At 39.3% G+C, this 20,429-nt stretch overlaps 1 protein-coding gene across 2 annotated transcripts in view; it reads right to left on the bottom strand.

Annotated features, from left to right (window-relative positions):
• Positions 1-375: 375 nt before the first annotated feature.
• col21a1 (collagen, type XXI, alpha 1) overlaps positions 376-20,429 on the bottom strand; it is a 37,795-nt gene continuing 17,741 nt past the window's right edge. The window contains exons 9-29 of one of the 2 annotated variants that reach the window (XM_015944205.3): positions 17,820-17,882; positions 16,452-16,505; positions 16,307-16,360; positions 16,160-16,213; positions 11,748-11,801; positions 10,146-10,199; positions 9,982-10,035; positions 9,601-9,654; positions 6,619-6,663; positions 6,485-6,538; positions 6,342-6,395; positions 3,601-3,654; positions 3,390-3,461; positions 3,214-3,249; positions 2,676-2,720; positions 1,589-1,621; positions 1,348-1,494; positions 1,219-1,273; positions 952-1,143; positions 809-886; positions 376-701 (exon numbers count right to left, since the gene is read on the bottom strand). In XM_015944205.3, coding sequence (XP_015799691.1) covers positions 523-701; positions 809-886; positions 952-1,143; positions 1,219-1,273; positions 1,348-1,494; positions 1,589-1,621; positions 2,676-2,720; positions 3,214-3,249; positions 3,390-3,461; positions 3,601-3,654; positions 6,342-6,395; positions 6,485-6,538; positions 6,619-6,663; positions 9,601-9,654; positions 9,982-10,035; positions 10,146-10,199; positions 11,748-11,801; positions 16,160-16,213; positions 16,307-16,360; positions 16,452-16,505; positions 17,820-17,882 — 1,485 coding nt within the window. In that variant the 3' untranslated portion in view covers positions 376-522. Of the gene's footprint in view, positions 702-808; positions 887-951; positions 1,144-1,218; positions 1,274-1,347; positions 1,495-1,588; positions 1,622-2,675; positions 2,721-3,213; positions 3,250-3,389; positions 3,462-3,600; positions 3,655-6,341; positions 6,396-6,484; positions 6,539-6,618; positions 6,664-9,600; positions 9,655-9,981; positions 10,036-10,145; positions 10,200-11,747; positions 11,802-16,159; positions 16,214-16,306; positions 16,361-16,451; positions 16,506-17,819; positions 17,883-20,429 lie in introns of those variants that run through there. The other variant, XR_008565659.2, reaches the window with a different exon arrangement.

The raw sequence follows: 20,429 nt of genomic DNA, 5'->3' as shown, positions 1-20,429 counted from the left end.
AGCTCTTTGGTCTTGGTCATAGTAGAGTTTGGAGTCTGACTGTTTGAGGCTGTGGACAGGTGTCTTTTATACAGATAATGAGTTCAAACAGGTGCCATTAATACAGGTAACGAGTGGAGGACAGAAAAGCTTCTTAAAGAAGACGTTACAGGTCTGTGAGAGCCAGAGATTTTCCTTGTTTGAAGTGACCAAATACTTATTTTCTACCCTGATTTACAAATAAATTCTTTAAAAATCCTGCCATGTGAATTCAAGGATTTTTTTCACATTCTGTCTCTCACAGTTGAAGTTACCTATGATGTAAACTACTGACCTCTGTCATCATTTTAAGTGGGAGAACTTGCACAATCCGCGGCTGACTAAATACTTTTTTGCCCCACTGTACAAGTTTATAAAAAAGAGTCAAAGGAGGTCTGTTTAGTTTCAGAGGCAGAGAGAATCTGTAAAGATGAAATCTTCCTGAGAGTGGCTGTTTGTTCGTTATCAGCCTCAGATTGGTGTCTGTTGTTGTGCTGCATTGCATCAATAGCTTGGGCCTTTGCTGAAGGGACTCCGTCTCATCGTGCTGGCATAGCACATGGATGGGTCACATACACCTGGTTGGCCAGGAGCGCCGCTTTTTCCTTCAGCTCCATTTTGTCCAGGCGGTCCGGGATTACCTGGAGGGCCTGCTTTACCGTACCCCTGAGGACCTGTGGGACCTGTTGAATAAAAAATGAAGCTATAATTAATGAATATCAGTAATCTAATCATTCGTTTTAGAAGCAAAAAGAACACAGGATGACTGAGAGCTTATCGCATCACTCACCTGGAGGACCAGGGGGTCCTTGGTCTCCAAATACGACGTGGCCAGGACTCCCCTTTTCACCTCTGGGACCTGGTTCCCCTGTGAAAGCAAGTAGTTAGACCAACATAATTTACTAATATGCCTGTAAACTGACCTTAACTTACCTTTGAGCCCATTGACTCCCGGATGCCCAGGCTGACTAGGGTGTCCCGGTTGACCTCTGGGGCCAGTGAGTCCTGGAAAACCTCTAGATCCTTGAGGCCCAGTTGGACCTGGTGGACCAGGAGATCCAGGCTGGCTTTGACATCTCACACAGCTACTCTGCTGGTTGTTAGGCATCAATAAAGGCAGCTCGGCTGAAATCAACAGAGAAAATATTTCAGAAAACGCTAGTGTGCAGAAACACCTCATCAGTCTGCAAGACAACTCACTCTGAAGAATCTCCCTGCAGATCTGTCGGATGTGGCTGTCTGACATTGTGCTCGCCTGCAGTGTAAAGCAAAGGCTTTGAACACAGAGTCATGATAAAACAAAACTTTTCTTTGTTCTGTCAAACATACAGATCTCCCTTCAGGTCCAGGTGGCCCAGGTGGTCCAATGTTCCCTTGGGGCCCTTGAGGACCAGGTGGGCCTGACTGACCCCGCTGTCCCGGTCGTCCCACTTGACCTTCGAGCCCTCTCTGACCCGGATCTCCTGCTGTCCCTTTCTAGCAAGAAAACTATCCTCGTGTTAAAAATGCAAACATTCTTACAGGTGTCATGAAGGATTTTATAAAGAAAGTTTTTTTTAGTTCAACACACCTCTCCTTTTAATCCCTCTGGACCAGGAAATCCCTGTTAATGAAATCAGAAGATTTAATCTGAGATCTAGTGAAGCATCAATCGTCTACATCAATAGTGTTGACTCTTTAAACCTATTCGGTCATGTGATGGTACAGATCAGTAATATAAATGTCTACATTCAGTTGTTTTGTTTAAAGGGTGTCTGAATTTTTGGCAGAAATTATTTTAAACATTGTAAAAAAAATCATCAATAAAAATATCTAGTTTCTATCATGAAAATGTAAACTGGAAACCCAGAAAACTTAAAGATGCTAAGATTTAAAAAAAATATATACATTTGTTTATTCATTGTAAAAGTTGTCAACCAAATTCTACTTGCACAGAATCACAAATAATTTTAACTGTAAAATTTACTCAAATTCACTATCTAATGTTGAAGTTTGAACTAATATTCTGCAAATATTCAAAAGAGAGACTAAATGAGAAATGAACAGAACTCAGATTTTAAAAGTAATTGTTGATTTTCAGTTATGGTTCTGTGCGTCTGTGCCAGTCTAGAATACTAAACAGACAGTAGCCGGAGAAAAAGGATTTTGCTCTGCATGTTGGTGTAACCACGCTCCATCGTAGCCTCAGCAGGTCTTCCACTGTCCTGAGCAGTATTGTGTCATGCCAATCACAGCAATCTATTTGGTGAGCCAATCACAGTGCTCCATCAGTTTGACAGGCAGGATGTTACTGCGACTAGGCAAAACAAAGATGGCGATGGTTCACTTGAAACAGCTGTGGCATCAACTTTAGACTATTTAGACTTGAGCTTTTCTTTGAGTCAAGAGCAGATAGAAGTACTTAACTCTTTTGAATGTATTTGCGTCTTCTTCTACTATGTATGTCGGACTGCCTCGTTGACATACACAGTGGTGAGTGTATCACATTGTTCGTTGTCCAACAGCATGCAAGACAAGATTCTGCTCAACAACCGAGTTCTGTCTATGGGTCGTGGCCAGACTATATATTCACATATATAGGACGACTTGTCAGGCTCCGTCTGTACAGTTTCCACTAATAATTTACACTTCAAGTCATCATTTTCAAAGAAACTCACCGGGATCCCTGGTCGACCGTGCATTCCCTGTTCTCCTTTCACTCCCTGATGAAGGAAGCATAACATTTTTCATGAAAAAAGTTATAAAAGTTGTCATCCCAGTTTAAACAAATAACAATGCAACACTTGAAAACCCGTCGGTAACAATTTGCAAATGCTATTGTAAATACACTGTAAAAAATGAAATGTTGAATTGACTTAACCAAATTATGTCCTCTGGTTCCGTACATTGTTATATGTTGTTACGTAAAAAATAAATGTATATTACTCTTTACATTTAAGAAAATAGGTTAAGTGGAACCAGTTGACATGACTTAGTTAAGTAAATTCAACATTTCATTTATTTCAAGTGTACTTTAAGGTTCAGGGTTGTTATTTTGTAGTGAGTGACATTTCATTTTATTTGATTGTGGAAATATCAAAAATTTTATGTTGCTTCTGGAATAAAAAAACATTCTGTATTAGTTTAATCTACTGTGATAAGTTATTTGACTTGTGCGAAGCCTAATTCTGATTAGTTAACATTCTCAAAACTTACCAGTTCTCCTCTTTCACCCAGATTTCCTCTTTCTCCCTGAAAATAAGTACATGATGAATTTACTTTTGATAGGTAAAAGACACCATGTTGAAGTTACATGGGACTTGAGGAAATATGAGGAGACAAGACAGCAGCAACAACAGTAATAAAGGAGTAATAAGCAGTAGTAGAGATACCTTGCTTCCCTTTAAGCCTGGCATACCCGGGTGTCCTGGCTGACCAGGTGTTCCAGGTTCTCCTGTGCTCCCCTTTTAATATATTTTGTTACATATAAAAAAAGGGTGCGAGAGAAAGAAATAACTCTTTGGTAGACCACATAATGTAACCAGTCTAAAAATGTTTGGGAAATATTTTTGATTTGGTTTTCTGATATTAAATTGAACTTACCCTAATTCCCGGTGTTCCTCTTAGTCCTTGACTTCCACTTTCACCTGCATTTCCCTTGAATATTAAAAGATAAATTTATTTAATTAAAGGAAACCTTTAGTGAAATAACTAAACCATAATATTTAGCAGAAGCCCCCCTCCCTGGCCTGGCACCTTAACGTGGTAGAGGGGTTTTAGTGTCCCAGTGATCGTAGAAGCTAAGTTGTCTTAGCCTGTCCTGCCAGACTCCTCCTCTGTTTAATTCTCCACAGAGAAAGAGTGTGGTTACTCTCCTATTCAAATAACTCCACCCCCTGAGAATTCCAACCGAGCCAATCAGCACTGAGCAGAGTATGTCTGGTTACTCAAAGGCAGAGGCACATGAGGGGTGGGCCTAGCCAGCTCAAAAATAACCAATCAGAAAAAAGACGAAAATGCTGACTGTACCGCTCGACGCTGTAGTAAAAAAATAAGGCATCTGGCAACGGCGCAAACAATTTTTTTTTTAGAAGAATAGTGCTTCTACTTGTGGTTTTAAAGACATTCGTCATTTAGAACAGAGGAAAGAGCCGCAGCGAACTCCGCCGCTGTCTTCATTGTTTATGAGAAACTGAGCGTCGCTGTGTGTGGCGTCGGCAACACTTTAGTTTTTTAGCTGCTGTCAAAAATTGCGTCTGGCGACAGCGCAAACAACCCCCCCCCCCCGTGTCCTGTCTGGCTGTGAAGCAAACAGAATTAATGTCTGAATGCTGGTGACAAGCCTTACAGATTTACTGTCACGATCTGGGGATGTTTAGGACCCAAATGTGCAGAAACCCAGGATGACACGAGGCTGGGGAAGATGTAAAGTAAAATCCTTTATTTTAGGAGTAACCAAAAAAAACAAAACAAAAAAAAAGTAATCCAAAAGGCTGGGAGCCAACAGTTCAAAAATCCAGATAGAGATCTGGAGATCCAAAAATACAAGAGGCACGAGAGGACTAGATCCAAGCACTAAAGGCACGAGAAGACTTGACAGAATTACAACAAACCTTGGACCGACACTAAACAGAGACAAGACAGGGCTTAAATACACAGGGAGAACAATTAAGTAAACAAGAAGCAGGTGTGTGGAGTGAGGGCTGGAGGGAAGGCAGGTGACAATAATTATCTAAATGGGGAAAACAAACAGAGGAGGGCAAATACCTAAACACAAAACTAAACAACAATTATCTAAAGACAGAGGGAAGGGCTCACACAAACTAGCTGGAGGAGGACATAGCACATACACACACATAACCACACACACATACACACACACACACTGAGCTGGGGACAAAGAGGCTGGAGCTGACCTGGGAGGAATGATTAAAAAGGGTAACAACATAAGACACTTAACTGAGACGCAGACAAAAGACACATGAGGGCGCTAGGACACAGAAGGGAATCTAGAGAGGATGGAGAAACACCAGGAGGCACATGAAGGAAGGGGCAGACGCAGACCATTACATTTACTCTCAGGTGGCATCAAAGCTTCTGCCTTTAATGTCACGCCTGATACTTAAAACTTTATTGTTATTGTTTTTTGAATGATTGTTATTCCGACCGGACACGGAGACAGAGGTGAAAGAGAAAAGAAGAGACAAAAGGAGGGCAGCGCCATTGTGCCTCAAAGTCCTCCAATCCTCCAGTCATGGGTGAGTAAACGTTCATACCCGGTATTTCTTACAGTTTTTCCGCGAGGTATTCTTCAGTCTACTCCGTGTCTGCTGCTAGATATCTTTGTTTTTGAGGGCGCAATGGCAGTGTTGTTGACGAAAGCGACCTGATTAATCACAAGCTTGCGTTCTTTGTCTCCTTCAAAGGATGTTTGAAAAAGTGGGCTTGGCTCTGTCCATCCTTCTGAGCCTGCTGAAAAGCCCTCGCAAGGACGAATAAAGGTGTTGCGTGTCTCTGCACCGATGCAGACGCAGAAGCATAAACTAGGCTTTAGCTGAAGGCAGGGTCCTCGGAGGTCTGATCCTAGACTGCAGAAGCTGGCTCTTGGTACGTGGAAAGTCAAAGATGTGGCGACAGAGACTGAGTTGGTGTGTGAGGTTGAACGATTCTGGCTTCGACGCATGGCTCTGGAACCAGTTGGTTCTACCATTCTGGAGTTGCTCCCACTGAGAGGCACAGAGCAAGGGCGGGCATACTCATTTCCCCCATCTCGGTGTCTGTACATCGTTCTAATATACTATGGCTATAAACGTATTGTGGGAAAAAATGAATAAAGAGCTTTTCTTGCATTTGACTAAGAACCTCCGCCAATAACACGTTTTGGACCAAAAGCAACTAATACACCATTGGGTTGTCAATCTCACCAAACCACCACACTTCTTCACTTGCTTTGCGTCCTCCATTTATTACGCACTTGCTTATTTAGCAACAGAACACCACTGGTGTGAAAGGTTGTCCACTCTATATCAGAGAAGGACAAGCAACCGGCCGCTACCACTTCAGCTTTAGGACAAACTACCGGAGTCCCAAAAAGAAAAACACCATTTGAAGTCATGGACAACAAAGGGCGTTTGGACTAGACCTAGAAAATGACCACTGGTGTTTAGCGCTCTGTTGTATCCTCTGGCAATGTGGATTTCTGGTTCTGGTGGACACGGAACCAGTGAAGACACCCGGGGTGGAGGGGTGAGTGTTCCATGACCGTCTTTGTGTTCTAAACCTAGCTTGTTAGCAGATTCGCTACAACGATTTTATAGCGTTTCTGATTATTTATAAATGATTACCTTGAGTCCAGGTAATCCTTCAATACCAGGTTCACCAGGTAAGCCCAACTCGCCCTGCAGCAAAGTAAAGAAAGGATTTCTTTAATTCTTCAGATTTTATTTCAACAGCTTTTGTTCAGATAATCCGACAGGTTCAATCTTACAGGAGGTCCTGCTGATCCTTTGGGTCCCCTTGTCCCAGGCTCACCAGTTTCCCCCTTGAATGAGGATAGTTGTATATCACAACAGCTGATTCAGAACATTTACCTTGCAGAGCCACACATGAAAAAGTATTTACCTTTTGTCCATTCAGACCTGCAATTCCTGGCAAACCAGGAACTCCCTAGGAACAATTCGAAAGCACAGGTCAATGAAGACAAAGAAGACAACAAAATTCAGTGGATGTTGTTTGCTATAAACCAAGTTTATGAACTGCTGTTGCTTCAGTTTATACACTAAAAGAGGCTGTGGTTAACATTTGGGGGATTCCTTTTTATGTTGTGTTAGAACAGCAATTATTTTGCATGTGAAATGCCTGAAAATGTACAAAACCACTCTGGAGCAAATGTATTTTAGGCTTCCACGGTAATAAAACAAAAAACATCTAAATGACCAGAATTGCTTTGTTTGCTGTGTAGTCTTTGATCTTTTTACAAAGGCCAACATGGACCTTATTGGCATTCTTCTTCACAGCAAAACTTGGTATTTTTGTCTTCTTAATTCAGCGGTCTACTGAGTCTTAACCAGCAGAACCTTGTGCAGCGTTTTAACCGTCATAGTAAACCCAGTTTATCCAGGTGCTTCTGTTCAGTGTGATGTAAAGATCATTACAGCATTTTGATTAAGAACATCACATTGAAATCTTTTTAGAGCTTTAATGAAACACAAAAGTGAACTTAATTTGAGAGTTGGTTTAAAGGTGTGGTTGACTGAAAAAAACATTTTTAAAGGATTTTTCTGTTTATAACTGTTCCCTCTGAGTTTAATATGCAAGCTGAACATGAAAATAGTCTCCTACACCTATCTCCTGCATTCAACCCTCAAAATAGATAAATGGGCATGATATGTTTGATGCACCGAGTATTAAAATCCATACGTGTGTTTTTTTCCTAATGTGTATCAAGAAAGAAATAAAATAGCAAAATGTGAATGACCACATGACTTTTGTGTGAAAGTCCTTTCATGAAACAATAATGACAAACTGAGCATGCAGAGGCACTCTAACACACTGAGCTTGCGAAAGACAAATAAGGGGAACGTATTGCAATGTTTCTGGTTTTCACAGTGTTCATTTTACATTCATTAACCCCTTAAGCCCTAGGCCTATTTTGAAGCCTAATCCTCGAAAAATGGTATTTAATGGTAAAGATAGTTTAGATAGTCTTGTAGTGCTGGGTTTGCTGGTTAATTTGATGGGAATTATTACTATTTCTTCTGTAGTGTGAGTGTCTGTAGTGTGAGGGTTGTTTTGGGCCTGTTAAGGAACTAACGTCGCAGGGTTCCCCACCTGGGGGACCCTAGGGCATAAGGGGTTAAATTAAAATGACTCAAACTCATAACAAGAATTCATGTCTCATTAGCAATAAAGTATTTTTCATTTCAGCGGGTGAGGGTGGGGCTCAAGGATCCAAGTAAAAAAAAAAAAGGTTTCGTTTGGTTTTCTTTTCTCAAAACGTCAAAATATTGTGAAAAAGTTGTTTTAGCCACAGTGCACCTAAAGAAAAAAAAAATAACATTAGTACTGACAGTTTTTTTCTAAATGCATCAAATATATTTTTGTGAGATAGAATTATACAGAAGTTCTGGTTGTTGTGTTACTTTAAACCTTTAGTTTTCTGCATGTCACAAATATATTTGAGAATGAAACAGCTGTTTGCAGCCATGATTCACCACATGCAGAAGGGCATGTCCCATGCAGGGGGCCCAGAAAGACAGGCTGCATCGTGTTTTACATGCAGCACTGTTCCTGTTGTCCTGGATACAATAACATCTGTAGTTCTGGTTGAGGGGAAACGGCTCACAGCCTTCAGGGGGAATTGACTCATTTTTCATAGACCCATCACAAACTTCTGACAACACTTAGGATCAGGAACAGTGGGAAAGCTTCCCATGCTGAAACAATTTATTCCTTAAGTGAATTTGCCAGAGAACACCACGGCATTCCCGCGATTAACTACTTTCTGCTTGTAACATAACAGGGCTATCCTGGGATGAACTGCTGGGGAAATACCACTAATTTACTAGCTGTCAGGGAGAGACTTTATAGAGCAGACAGTTAACACACAACAGACTCAATACAATATAAAACTTTATGCGGACAAGCCAATATGATCCATAAAATCCACAATCGATGTTTGTGTCTTTTTTTTACCATTTTGTTGCCAGTAATTTTATGTTGAATGATTTTGTTTATAAAGCTTCAGAAAGGAAACTATTTAGTAATCAAAGCAATTCTGTTATTTTAAATGTACTTCAATAGACAACCTAAATAACTCAATATTCACTTAACCCTTTGATGCATAATGGTCACTACAGTGAACAGGTACTCAAAATTGTTATCTATTTGTTTTTGCTATTAAGCACAGCTGTTGAAGACTTTATTGCATGTGAGCCCCTCCATTTGGACTTCAGTAAGCCAAGCCAACATATTTCATGCTCAGAATGCACGCTGTCCACTGAGGTGGACATGTAAAAAATTATTTGTAAATTATAAAATTTTACAAAAAATATTTGTTGAAATTTGTTTCATTCACACCTAAAGACAAATGAAAAAAATTGTTAAAAAAGTCATGGTTGAAGATTTCATAATTCATGCATCAGAGGGTTAAAGGATTGGTTGACTCGTTTGACCAATCCACTTGCAGTGTAGTAGGAATGCCCTTTATGTCTTTCTTGGGGGGGCAGCTATCCGACTCCAACACTGACTTGTTAATGTTTTGTCTCCACAAACATCATAAGCATGGAAGAGCTTTTGCTGTGTGGTGAAGTTGCTAATGCTAACGGTTAGCTTCTACTAGCTGAGACATTCTCTGCTGTTTCCTGGACACTAAACCAACAACAGCCTTCCCTGTTGTGAGTCATGATGGATGAGTCCATGAATGCTAAGTGAGTGTACTACAGAGCTGTCTTGCTTCTCAAATGCTAGCATCTATTTTCTATCATAAGCTAACACAGCAGCTAGGTATAGGAGACCATTTTTGATGTTCAGCCTGCATAAAAAATTCAGAGTGATCAAATATACTCAGAAAAAAATTCTTCATGCTTTGTACTGATAACTCACAGGATGCCCTTCCCTCCCATCAGCACCAGGAATGCCTCTGGCTCCAGGATCACCCTTCATACAAAGGTACAAAAAAAGGGATTTTCACTTTTTATTCCAGTTTTCTGCACCCATTGCTAAGCATCACATCAACCATGATATATGCCATGATGCATGTAATACAATTATTTTATTTTGTAGGAGAAAAATCATTTCATATTTTAGCGTTGAAAAGCCAACTGGGGAAAAAGATAAACACATTTTCTTTAATTTTGAACTGTTACCAAATAACAACAGCACTTCTTTATGTATTCATGCTTAAACTGTGCAAAGTAATCCAGTTATTTTTAACTTTTTGTTAAGGAATGACTTTTGTTGCATGAAAAAATAAAGCAAACAGACCTTTGGACCATCTCTCCCTGGAATTCCATCTTTACCTTCCCTCCCAGGTACACCCTAAAACCCCAGAGGAACATATTCTTAAGATATTCAGGGGAGGAAAAATGATTTGCCTAAACAATAAAGTCCCAGTGAATTGGGAACAATTGTGATTGTTGAAAACTTGCAGGAGTTCCTGAAAATCCAGGCAGCCCAGGAGGTCCCATGCTTCCTTTTTCTCCCTGGAAAAAAAATCACAACATCCAAGTAAAGCTGTGATCTTGTGTGTGTTATTGGGCAGGCGAGTTGTTCATAAACCTTAAAGACACAAGTGAAATCTTCTGAAATGGGTTACAGTAAAAATGTTTTGAACACAGCTCTTTGTACAAACTTAGTTTAAAGAAACAAACTGATATGCCAGAAATCACTATTTACAAAAGGGACCTACACTCGTCATTTCAATAAATCTGCTGTGGACTCTAGTAGCTCTGGTGCTGTTGTTTCAGGAAGTAGAAGTTAGCCATAACTGTGTGTGTGTGTGTGTGTGTGTGGGTGGGGGTGGGGGTGGGGGGGTGGGGGGGGGGCAGTAAGATTTGGAGTCCAATTCATTATTTTTTCCCGATATATATATATATATATATATATATATATTCTCTTTTATATTTCGTTCAGAATAAAAACAAATAAAACATATAAACAATAAGAAATACATAACAAAAGTTCTAATTTGAACGAAAGGGAGCAGAATGAAGAAAAACATCTTATAGTTTCTGCCCCATTTTCCAGAAGAAATAATACATTTATATACAATTTCCATTTGTCAGACACACATACAGATTCATTTTAAACTTTTTACTGTTCTTAATTCCAGTGCGATCATGATCATTGATTTAATTAACATTTTAATAATTATTTAGTACACTCAAATTGGTACATTTTTTGAATATATTAAATGACAGAGTATTTTTTAATTTCCCTTTTAATGTTATTCCATAATTTAACACCATTTGCAGATATATTCCACTCCTTAATTTTAGCTCTAAATCTAGGTTTTGCAAACAAATCAATGTCTTTCAGCATGTAATTACTACGGTAGTTCTCTTTTCAAATATCCCCTGAATGTTTGCTGACAGAGTACCTAATCACCTCTGATTGGCTAACAGCAGCACAACTCTTCTACTGCCTCCGTTCGATCTGCAATGTTGATGTTTTACCTCCACAAATAAGTTTCTAATGCTAGCGGTTAGCTTCTACTAGTGGAGACATGGCTCTTCTAAGCGCTAAATAAACAACAGCCTGATTTGGTGGCAAGCCAAGATGGGTGAATCCACGAATGCAATTTTACAGTGTGACATAGATCTGTGTGGTTTTTCAAATGCCAAGTGTTTATTTTATTTTGGCAGCTAAGGCATGAAAGGTTGAAGACTATTTTCATGCTCAGCATGCATGTGAAACTCAGATTCAAAAAGTGCAGGTACTGAATGTTTCTCAGTAAATCTCACCTTTAAATCATTTGCAAATATGGTATTTCATAACTTTTATTTCCACAAATTTCCCATTTTCACAGTTATTCTGGCAGAACAGTTTTGACTTTTTGGGAAACCGAAACCCATTGTAACCAGCCTCAGTCAGCTAAAGCAGCTCATCTATCTGTCAGAGCTGATCTCTGTTTCTCTAAATTGAGGCTGTTCAAATAGTTTTCTACAACAGGCAAAGTGAGAACTGCTCATTACCTTGAATCCACTTTAAACCTTCTAAACTACCTCTGTATGGATTGTCTGGATACTTACAAGTTGACCAGGTTTTCCAGATAGTCCTGCTGTTCCCGGTAATCCCATTGACCCCTGAAAAGGCAACAGTTCAAGAAGTCATCTGCATTCTTCTTTTCATGTTTTAAACATGTGTTGATTTTCAAAGTTGACATTGATTGATTTTGTTACTTTGATCTGTCGAGACTCAAAAGTCTGGTTACAAAGATTGATTGAAATCAGGGTTTTGATTAAACTGGTTAAAATGTTTTACTGCAACATCCTGGGACATTAGTAGACTCTGCATTTTAATATGGTTTAAAAGAAATAGTGATTTGGCGTGAAATACCTTTTTCCACTTGTTTTGAATTAGTTAACTTCTAATATTCTAATTACGCTCAGAGGTAGGGGTAGACCGATATTTTGGTCGGCCGATATATATTATACCAATAATATACATTGGCGTTGGCCAATATTTGTCATTAGTAAAGCCGATTTAAAGTCAGGCACATCCTCGGGCAGCCTGGTGTTGTTGCAGAATTTAATTTAAATGTATTTTTATGTTCACTAACAACATCCGCATAATAAATACTCTAAATTAGCTTTATTTAGCTATCTGACTGTAACACTGAGCAGTGCACAAAGTTGATGGGAGCGTGCCTTCTCTCATGCAGCCCCAAAACTCTGGAACACTCTGTCCCTCCATGTGCGTTTGGCTCCCTCCGTCAGCAGATTCAAGTTGGCCCTTATAACACACTTTTTCAGTATTGCCTTCCCTCCGTGACACTTTACTTGAAAATTCAGCACCGGGTTTATTTTTCTTAATTTAGTTTTTACGATTCAGTGGCTCACTTTAAACACCTCGCACCATCTTGTAGCTTTTTTGGTTTTATTTGTGCCATTTCAAATGATTTTTAACATTCGTCGCACTATTTTTATTTTTGATAGTGCTGTTAACTGTTCTATTATTCTATTGTTTTTAGTAGGAATTTTTATCCTTGATTTTTATCCTTCTTCTCCAGCCTTCAGAGAGTACAGACGCTTTTTCTCAGCTCCCTTATCTGTTTCCGCAAGGCTCTTGTCCTGTCAGCCTACAGAGCACTTCTCTGCATTTCTCCTGAAATCACTACTCTTTTTTTGGAAATATGGACCTAATTAACTGGCCATTCAACGCGATTGATAAATTTTTTTCTACGATGAGAACGGAGAAGGGGGCTCCCACCTGTCCCGAGGGGACGTTCGCAGTGGGATATGCACTCGATTCTTGGGAGGTCTGGCGAATCGTGTGCCTTTCTCAGTTGTCCATCGAGGACGTGGAAGATTTGTGGATGTTCGGCCTGATGATCACTGGATTTCATCTGATTGGAGTGGGAGGATATCTGGTTTTCTGGAAATTTGGGAAGACGGGAGCGATTGGAGTGCGACCCGCGCCCATGGAATGTGCTGCTCGTGCGGTGACCTCACAGACTGGGACGTTACTCGAGGTGAACCGTAAGCTGGATAATGTCCTTGCGGCGTTGCCTGTATTACTACGCAAGATGGATGTCATCTCGGAGAGGGTCGCCGGACGATGTGGGGATGTTTAGAACGTAAAATTGGCTTCACTGGTGGACATGAATGACCACCTACAGACTCCAAGGCAGAGAGGAAAATTATCTCTGCCTGTCCCAAACAAAGCCATGTTTATCCCTTATCTGACGCCAAGGCAGCCTCTCAAGGCTGCTCAACACACCCCCACGAAAGGAGGAATGCTGACAGATGCTGTGGTCCCCCCCCCCCCCCCCCCCCCCGGCCTTCAGATTGTGACTTCTGCTGAGGTCAGCGACCTGTGGGAAACTCAATGTGCTCTCTGTTCCTTATCTCTCCCTCCCACCTGTTGGTCTGCAGCTGGTTGATGCGCCGTACCGGCAGCTCCCATTGGAGGCTTCAGGATCCCGCCCAACCCCGCCTCCCCATCAGACTCTGATGTTTTGCATCTGTGCTGTTTGTGCTTCTATGTCGAGGAGTTTTTTTGTATAATAGAGTTACTCCCCGCTGGGTCTAACTCTGCTATGCCTTTTTTTTACCTTACCCCCAATTATCCTCATGTAACACCCTTTTCATCTATCTATTAAGGTAGCACGACTAATGTTGCGAATGACCGCAGTCACCAATTCTTGTCATGTGTCTTACCCATGTATGTCTGATCTCTGAATTGTGTGTACTGAAACTCAATTTCGTTTCTCTGTATGTCTTGCACATGTGGTAGAAATGACAATAACAATGACTTTGACTTTGACTTTATACTATGTTTTTATGTATTTTACCTGATTTCATTGTGTTTTGTTGATTTGTTCAAGCATTTGGCTCCTTTATGTATAGCACTTTGGTTAGCTGCCATGCTATTTTGAAATTGTCCTTCATAAATAAATTGGTATGGTATGGTAAGATTTAACAGTTAGTTAAACTCAGAGTTCAAAAACTGATTCAGCTTCAGAAATCTTGTGCATCAACTCATGTTATTAGCAGAAAATGCGGACTCAAGTCACATGACTTTGACTCGAGTCTGACTCGGGTCATTATTTTAATGACTTCTGATTTGACTTGATAAAATATATAAAGACTTATGACTTGACTCGGACTTGAACGCCAATGACTTGCAGCTTGAATCGACTTGCATCTGTTGACTTAATGATGACTTGAGCATATATGATATTTTTGCACAAAAGTGGCACGACATGGACAAAAATCATAAATAATTCTTCGTTCTGGGTTTGATCTTGTTCTGCTAAATGCAGCAGCACTTTGTGTAGACCAATTTCAGTTGTACTTTGTGCTTGTTTCAGCAAATAAATGAAGCTTTAAGAAGCTTTATTTCTGGAATTTATTTATTATCACTGTCATGAAATTGAAGTTTGAAAGATGACTTGATTATGACTTGAAAATTCAAAGTTAAGGACTTGCAGTTGACTTGGACTTCCACATCAATTACTTTAGACTTGACTTGGGCTTGAATTGACTTGGACTTGACTCGAAACGTGACTGGAAAGACTTGTGACTTACTTTTGACTTGCAAAGCAGTGACTTGGTAACATGGTTATTAGTGACAGTTTAGCTTGAAAATAAGGTGAAAAATGTCAAGATATCGGCCATGGAAATCAGCCCATAAAAATTGGCAGTAAATATCAGCCATCAGCTGACTATGTCTCCCTCATATCAGCATTGGTATTGGCAATAGGATATTGGAGTATCGGTTGACTTCTACTCAGAGGGAACATATTCCTGCAGCCAGGGCACCAAAAACCCAAAATACTAAGTTTTTGGTCTCACGGTTAGTTGAAGCATTGCAGCAGATCAGATTCAGCAGATATAAAGTGGAACTTCGCCAACAGGTGTGCTGCTGACTAAATGTTGTTTTACTGACCTTTTTCCAAACAACTTCTTGAAATAAAGGCAGTGATCGCTGTCACACTCTAAATGCCCAACAAATTGCTAAATGAAAGAGTGATGAATGGATGTGGTCACAAATGCAGATCCCTGACTGTAAACATCACGTCCCTAATGTGGCTTCATTTGGCAAATTGTTCATGTTTCCGTCCTCAACATGCCATAGCAGGAAAACAAAGCTGCATCTCTGGGTGGCCTTACAATATGGGAGCAATTTGGGAAGGTACATGCAAATGTTTTTATGTTTAAAGCAGAACCTTACAAGGCCATTGATTATTTTGATGCCTAAACGACTCTTTGCTGGTTGGAAAATGAGTTATTTCAGGCTCTTTAGATGCACCTCTGTTCTTCACGGAGGGTCTATTCATGGGAATTTAGCACAGACTTTTTTTTAAAGCCCCTGTGAAGGCTTGGTTAAAGTTAAATGCTGAGTTAGTTTTCCATTTCTTCTAATCTAAAACTGTTTGTTGTTGGTTGATTATACAATTAGAGTTTGATTGTCTACTCAGTATGTGAACTAAGACAGGGAAGGCAGTGAGCAGATGTTTTGGAGGGTAAAACAAGAATCTAAAGAACCAAAAATTGACTTTGCCTAAAAATGACCACATCAACACAACGTTGATTTTTGGGCTTCCTGAAGAGGCAGCAGAGCAGTCAGTAGATAGATCTAAATGGTCATTAATGACCATTGTGGTGTCCCAGCAAAGGAGATTTCCACCAGTGTAGGAGCTGTACTTTTTACTCTCTCCAGAGATCTGGCTTTATATTGAAAACATATGGTTCCTGTGTGATTGATGCATCCATTTTCAAATATGAAGCTGATGTGTCTAACAGGAACTTCCTGACAATCCTACTTTTGATCTCGTAAAAACCTTGACAGTTAAATGTCTTTTTTTACTTTCTAACTATCATTTTGCTTTTTTCTGCAAAGATCTGCCTCTTTCAGCCTTTACTTGATTTGAAATAAGAAAATATTTGTTTTAACCAAAAAAAAATAACAGAATGACATAAAAAATGAACACTAGCACCTTTTCTCCTGGTTGTCCGGGTGATCCTGGTATTCCAGGCATACCCCGTTCTCCCTGGAAAACAGATTTATGATATAAAAAACGTTTCAAAAGTAAGTTTTACAATTAAAATAATTTTTTTCACTAATGTGGTTTTGTATTTCTCACCGAAACTCCTGCTCTTCCTTGCTCGCCTTTGTACCCATCTGGTCCACGTGCCCCCTAACAAAAAACACAAAAAATAAAGCCTAATATTTGATCTGATCATCATTGTAAATGCATGCTGGGGTGTATCAATAAATAAAAAGTTTACCTTTAATCCTGGTGAACCTGGCTGCCCAGGACTTCCTCTAACACCAGGGACACCCTTCAGATTTAACAAATATAATGTGCATTTAGTCAAATATTGAACTTTCTTGAACTTTCACATATTTTTCTTTTTGGCTGCCTTTTAATTTTTGTTTTTTTGTTTTTTTGCTGCACAAGAGTAAAAGCTTCCTTTGTGTGATTTATTCAGCAGTGCAGTGGTGAAAAGTACAAACCTACAAACAGACAAATGTTGCATTCACTAAAACAGTAAATCAACTTCAATTCAAAGACAACTAAGGATGATCAAATATATATTTCATATGTGGTTCCAGAAATACTTAAAACAATAAACAAATGGATAAAATTCCACTAAAACTTCCTGAAGCGAAGTGAATCCTGCAGAATAACGCCTGGAATAAACTCAGATTATGAAGTATCTATCTGGAATGTCTGATATGATCAGCTGATTTTGGCATTAACATATAATATTTGAAATTGGTATTAGTATTGGTTTTTACTCTTTTATAGTTCAACTTTACTTAATACACGTACAGCGTTCTCTAATAGTCATGAGGAAACAAAGCTCTGGTGCAGAGATTTCAGTTGGGAAGAAAGTCACGACAGGAGTCTTATTTACTGATATTTGGACATCTTGCATCTGACTGTCTAACAGCGACGCAACTCTACCACTGACCCAGTTTGCTTTGGAATGTTGATGCTTTATTTCCACAAATAACTTAAGCCTGAAGGAGTTCTGTCGTTTGATGGAGATGCTAATGGTTAGCTTCTACTAGTAGAGATGCTCTCATTTTTCCAGTGAAGTTGACCTATATTGCACAATATTTACATACCAGACACATCTTATATATCAAACTCTTCAGCTTCTTCAACTAAAATGCCAAAATCTGATAGATCTGAGATGCCGTTTAAGAGATAATTCCAAAATTAAAGTAGCTGTCATATTTTGCACAGAAAATGTTTGAAGTTTAAGTTTGCATGATAGGAGATATAAAGTTACCTAATTTTTATTTTACTTTATTTATGAGGAGAGAACCTACATGTATTGGTATCGGTTTATGTCGGTATCATAAAAAAAGAGGTAAAAAAGAGAGATTGTATCGGTGAAAAAGCCGATATCAATCATCCCTACTATACACTCAGAATTATGTTCTACGGTAGAGATCAACATTAATAATTTTTACTTCAAAAGTGAAGTAATCCAGATCCAGAGCGATCCAGAGTCAAGCAAACAGAAGCTATCATGATTTAATGGATGTATTTATTTGAAATGCTTTTATTTATTTATTTATTTCAGTTTTCTCATTAATAGTTATGTTGTGTATGATTGAATATTGATTTCGGTAGTACTCACAGGCTTACCATCAGCACCAGCAGGTCCAGGCCGACCAGGCATCCCAGCATTTCCTCTGTCCCCCTAAAACACCACAAATACACCATTTAATCATCTCTAAAACAAGTTTGGTTTCTTTTACTTCTTAAAGGTGAAGTGTGGAAGAATGAAGTAAGATGACATCCTGTGGTCAAATGTGGTTACTGCAATCTCTCCCTCCTGTTTTGTGAGTTTCATGGCCGTTGCCAGTTAAGGATCAGCACCAGACGATTCTAGATAACAAGCAAAGACTGGTCGTACGCAGATGCATTGTCATATCTGAAAATAGCACTACTAGGTGTTTTCCAGTAGAGAGCACGTACTACACTTATTATGGTAATAGGCCTCCGGCATAAAGGAAGTGTTGTTTTTACTGTCTGGCTGCCAGTAGCTTGTTTTTATTGCTCTAAATAATTATTTAAGGAAGAAAAATGTCATGTTACACTCAATATGCACTTGACACATACATTTCACAGTAACATTGAGCTGTTAATTGAAGAAGTTGCTTGAGATATTTTGTAGAGACAAATATTTGATTGCAATTCAAAGTTAGCATTTGTAGAGGGTAAAGGTTGTTGCTTTTAAGCTTAATATTTTACCTTTACTTATGATCAATAAGATGTGATATTCTATATAAATATAGAATATCAAACTGCTTGGTCTTTGGATGTTTAATCAGAAGATTCTAGGATGATTTGCTTTTTCCAGGGATCAAACACTTTGTCTCAATTCAGACAGAGTCAGGTTTATAAAAGATAAGACATTTATTTTCTAATCAAATAAAAACATGACAAGTTAACCAGGGCTACTGTGATGGTTGAATCTGAGGATGGGATGTGATGTATGGTGATTTAATGGTGTGTGTTTATCAGAACCTTGTATCTAGAAGAACTGAATTCTGGGTGTGAAAAGGAATTTGGTTTGCATTAAACTATGAGGTTGGTTCTTATCAAAACGGCTCTATCTGGCTGTGTTCTACGTACTCCTGAGGAGACTCTCTTTCAGATCCGAGATATCGGGGGGGTCGGGTGACCCCAAGGTACTGAAGCTCGTAGAAAAAAACCACAGTGTGACCAGGTCGGTCCAGAGTCGTCTCCCGGATCACAACAGATAGATGAAATCGTTTGCGTCTAGAACAGCTGTTTCTGAATAGCTGAAGGAACCGTTTGCTCGTCAGCTGTAGGCAGCTTTTAGCTTGTCGAAAGCTTTGGGTTAAAGAGGTTTCGCTCCGGATGGCCTGTCCGTAGCTTTCTCTAGAACTGACTCACTGTCAAGTGAGCTGTTTTAATATTCTCATATTATGATTTCTTGGCCAACCGGGACGTGCCGTGTTAAGGGGTGTTAACAAGCAAACCTCAGAACATCATGCCTTCTTTCAGATACAGGATGCTCTGATTTGTGGCTAAGAAAATATCTGTGTGCCATGACGTTCAACTTAACTTTAATTTATCTCTAATGAACCTTGCGTCTGAGTGTAGATAATGATTCACTTGTCATATCAAACGTTACTGATCATCATATATATAAATCTTTCAATGCAGTAATAACATTCATTTCAAACTTCTGTAATTCAAGCACAGATTAATCAACCTTATTCATTTAAGCACAGATTAATCAACCTTATTAATTTAAGCACAGATTAATCAAGACATCATTATTATTCATCAACCATTATTGTTCATTTCATTTAACGATTGATTAACTCATATGAGCTGAAAATAGTCACTTCATTCAGAGAGTGAGCAATCCTGCTGTGTTATCAAAAGAAGGCTTTGTTTGGGAACACAGCCTGACATCTTGTTCCTCCTGAAATGTAAACAAGGCTGCAGTATCTTTCTGGGTTCGTTGGAAGCTAGGATGTAAAATCCACTTTAGAGAATGGAATTTATGTCTGCAGATGACCGGTGGCATGTGGGTCAATCTGTAGGTGAAAACTGACCATTGCTGGACGTTACACATTCTTAACTCAACGTTAGCCTCTGGCCTTCTTTACCCCTTATTAGAGTAAAACAAAAGGATGCCGTGGCTTCTTAGGGGTACAAATAAAATGTTGGGGTCTCTCTTGTTACTGGCTTCAGTTTTTTTTTTTTTTTTTACTCTGGAGCAATTGCCGGCTCTGCGGCGTTGGAAACCCCACACTCACTGATGTTAAAGATTGGCTATGTTCCTCTTTGCTTTATTTTGAAAGGATAAAAACTGACAACCCCCTCAGCTGGCTGAGAATGAAATACAGCCATCCTTCCAACATAATTGTGGCATTAGACTGTTTTGGGATTACTTCACTGTAGAAATCTTACAGTACTTTATTCTTACACGCTTTATTCTTACATGACCATATTTAAAGAATTCATTGTAGCAAAATGTTTTCCCCTGTGTGAGTTTTAATTATCTATAAACTGTGATGAGTGAGCTTGTGGATTTTAACAGTGATGCACTGTGTGGGGCCATTCAGAGCATCTGCAAACCAGCAGCATTTTGGATCCATTAGTGAATGTTGTAAAAGCTTACTGGTGACCTTATAAACAATAACAACAACAAAAAGCTCCAGACTGCACTCTAGGTTTTAATTAACTTTTGTAACATCTTTGCAAA

This window comes from Nothobranchius furzeri, chromosome 12, assembly GCF_043380555.1.
Source record: "Nothobranchius furzeri strain GRZ-AD chromosome 12, NfurGRZ-RIMD1, whole genome shotgun sequence".
In the NCBI taxonomy this organism is placed as follows: Eukaryota; Metazoa; Chordata; class Actinopteri; order Cyprinodontiformes; family Nothobranchiidae; genus Nothobranchius; species Nothobranchius furzeri.
This window is presented reverse-complemented; position numbering and strand designations above follow the sequence as displayed.